The 3878-nt window shown below is 29.2% G+C and overlaps 1 protein-coding gene across 1 annotated transcript; it reads left to right on the top strand.

Moving 5' to 3' along the window:
* Positions 1 to 1293, top strand: LOC112688904 (zinc finger BED domain-containing protein 1-like; the record flags this gene model as incomplete). The annotated part of the gene is made up of 4 exons (XM_025562321.1): positions 1 to 85; positions 228 to 662; positions 763 to 1017; positions 1104 to 1293. Coding segments are annotated over exons 1-4 (965 nt in total), but the record flags the coding sequence as incomplete, so codon positions are not given.
* Between the last annotated feature and the right edge of the window lie 2585 nt (positions 1294 to 3878).

Raw genomic sequence — 3878 nt, forward strand, 5'->3', positions numbered from 1 at the left:
ATGACCACAAGGCAGATGAGTTCTAGTCACGGAACAGCAAGCTACTCCACGTCACTTTGTATTAGAATTTTGTTAAACACTTTGAGTATTAAAATAAATGTATTAATGTATTAAAAGTCTCATGTTTATTTAAATTAAACACATCTTCGACTTGCAACACTTGAAATCGAGCCGGTGGCACGTAACACTATCCCATATACCATGCACAGATCATAAATTAAATTTAGTTGTCCAACAGGCTCTTAAGCTATGTGACGATGAAACAGTCGGGTCTGAGAACAATAATTCAGATGAAGAGGACTTGAAATTAATTTTGAAAAAATGTCGTAGCATAGTTGGATTTTTCAAACGAAGTGAAGTTGGAAATCGAATGTTAGCCGAAAAGCAGAAACAGCTAGGAAGTTCAACAATTTTGAAGTTGAAACAAGATATAAGTACTCGTTGGAATAGTACGTTTTTTATGTTGGAAAGGCTCATAAAATTAAAAGAACCCATAACTATTGTGATGATTAATTTAAAAGAAGCTCCAAATAATCTTGAGTCAGATGAATGGAGCATCATCGAGGATGTAATACCTTTATTAAAACCTTTTAATAATTTAACTGTTGAACTTTCAGCAGAACAATATCCAACTATATCTAAAGTTATACCATTGATACGAGGTAAATCATTAATTCTTTTTTTTTTCATCTCTAACTAACTACCTACTTTTTAAAGATAATTAATATTATTATATTAATATTTATTATTTATGAATTATAGGTTTGCAATGTTCATTAGGGTTAAAATGTCCAAAAACACGCCAAGGAAATTATATTAAAGAAAGGCTTTTAGAAAATACTTCTAAACGTTTTGATGGAATTGAAAACCAAACCATCACACCACATTTTTCTCGGGCGACTTTACTGGACCCAAGATGCAAAAAGGTTGCATTTGGGTTGACACAAAATGCGAATGATGCTGAGATTAACTTAGTTTCTGAAATATCCACTTTGATGAGAAATGTTTCAAACACTGGTAAATGATAAGTATACAAAATATAAGTGAATATTGAATAATATATTGAAACAAAAAGGTTTAAATATCATGTTAAATAATTTTAGAACAAGCTGCCGTTGAAATAAATACAAGTGAAGATGATGATAGTGTATGGTATTTCCTTCAATCCAGAGTCAGTACTGTACAGTCTCAAACAACAACGACAAGTAGTGCCATTGCTTTAATGAAACAGTACTTAGGAATGCCTTATCAAGGGTTGAATTGCAACATGGCAACATATTGGAACGAGCACAAGTTAGTATTAGCCCCACTCAGCAACATTGCATTAAAATACTCCATTATACCAGCGACCTCAGTGCTATCAGAGAGAATTTTCTCAAAAGCAGGGCAAATAATAAGTGCTCGGCGTAATCGACTACTGCCCAAAAATGTAGATATTTTAATTTTTTTAAACAAAAACATGTAAGTATTAGTATTTAAATTTTTGATTTGTTTGAATATTTCTTTAATTTTGTTTAAATTTGTTTTATTATGTTATGTTTTAAATTTATCCTAGGTATTTTATGTTTTAATTTTGTTTTAATTTGTGACAATTGACAAAGTTTATTTTGTTTTAATAAAAGATTTTTTAATTTAAATATATTTATTTTCTTATTTTACCCTAAAAACATATTCAACTGGTTTGAATTTTACCACTGGAAGGTCATTGACCATTGTACTCTTCAATGATTTGAAGGTATTTAAAAAGACTTATTTTAATAAATTACAGTTTTAACAGAAATATTTTCAAGTTACTTTAAAGTAACTAATAAGGTGTGAAAATGAGTATTTAAAATATGAAATATATTAAAAACTAAATAAAAGTATAGTATCTACTTAATGTTTTAAGAATTGTAAAGAAAATATTTATTCCTTGTAAAAAACACATTATTTTATAATTATAATTATTAATTACCCATATGATAATATAACAATATGCCAATACTTACGTAGGCATATAATAAATTATATACATCTATATAATCTATCAACATTATATAATAGCAATACACTTTACTAAGAAATCAAAAAAAGATAATTTCAAAGATTACAATTTCTCTGTTGTCTTCTTCATTATGTACATATTCTTCAGTTAGTTCATGGAGCCAACCTGCAATCACATGCAAAGGCTCTGAGCCGGTCCTGACCTTATCCAGTTGGGGCCGGTAAGGTTAGAGGTGGCCTGCTCACAGTCGAGCAAAGCCCTAAGAGAAGGAAAACCCGGTTAGTATTGTCTCGGGAGGCGGCACGATCAGCAGCATGGTCTCATGAAACGGAACTATGACTATCTATTTACTATATAGTATTTATTATTTAGTATTCAAGCCTCAAGGCTCACGCATTAAAATACTCGATAGTTTCGATTGTTTTCTAAAACTATATAATATTCATACAGTGAAATAGGTACACGATAGTTTCGATTGACTCGATTGTTTTCTAAAACTATCTATTCATGCAATGAAATAGGTATTCGATAGTTTCGATTCACTCGATTGTTTTCTAAAACTATCTATTCATGCAATGAAATTTCACTCGATACTTTGAAAAATATTGGATAATTAATACTATCGTTCTTTTCAATAATCACTCGGTAGTTTATGAAACTATCGATGGACTATCGATAGTACAAACTAGTCGGTAGTGCCCATCACTAATAAAAACGTTTAATATTCATGGTTATCATCGTAATTTATACGTATTGCAATTTATATCTGGATATCTTGGACTTTATAAATTCAATAGGTACTCGCAATTAGCGTTATCGTAATCGGCGATAATGTAATTGGTCGTGTTTTCACTGAATGACCTAATTGCGTTCCTTATCGACGCTGTTTCAATAACGCCGATACGTCCTTTTGTCGAGCCGAAAAACGTTTTATCCATATAATACATGGATAATCACATGTCATGCATTACCTCAACTGTGTGTGTGTGTGTGTGTGTGTATGTATATATTTTTGTCACTTATGAAATTATTGGATTAAATATTAGTGCCCGTGTCCGTAATAGAAAGAGTCCGTTATAGACAGGTCAAAATACATTAGAATGCCTATCTTTTTGCCGGGACCTGGTCATTTTGTCCGTTAAAAGAGGTGTCCGTTAAGTCAGGTTTCACTGTATCTAATTAGTTTGTTATCATCATTGCCGAGTATAATATATAATTTTATTTGATATAATGCGTAATTATTATACAATGTAAATAATATACAGTTTGCATTTAAATTAATTTTATAAATTATAATATTATGGCACATAAATGATCATTTAACATTTTGTAAGTGGAATTTAGTAATCAAAATCATTTGTAAGAAAAAAATACAAATATTTCTATAGGTACATTCTATTATTATAAAAGACAAAAACACTATCACTGGTGAGTGAAGTTAAAATTTAAATAATATTTAAGTATTATGTTATTTTATTATTTAGAAAAACATTTTCAGAAAATTAAAAAAAAATATCAAAAATTCAGAATGTCTTAAGACATCAATGTGTTAAGAAGTAATTTTATAACTCTTTTCTTATGTGAAATACATATAATATGTAAATGTAAAAATGTAATATATAAAATAAACCTTTAATATATTATCTACACTCTTCATGTTGCATACATAATTCATTAATTCAAGTTTGGGATATTCATTTATTAGGCTTTGTATATAATGTATAATGTAATTTATGGTTTTATCTATAACGTTATGAATCTAGGTATACACACTGTTCTGAATTGTTAAATGACAAATGAAGACAAGTTAAAATGACTTAATCCTAATGTAGGTATTTATATAAATAACTAGCTGAATTACCCGGCTTCGCCCGTGTGTAGTTTTTGTTTTATC

The sequence above is a fragment of the Sipha flava genome, unplaced genomic scaffold (assembly GCF_003268045.1).
Source record: "Sipha flava isolate LNK unplaced genomic scaffold, YSA_version1 419_pilon_pilon, whole genome shotgun sequence".
NCBI lineage: Eukaryota > Metazoa > Arthropoda > Insecta > Hemiptera > Aphididae > Sipha > Sipha flava.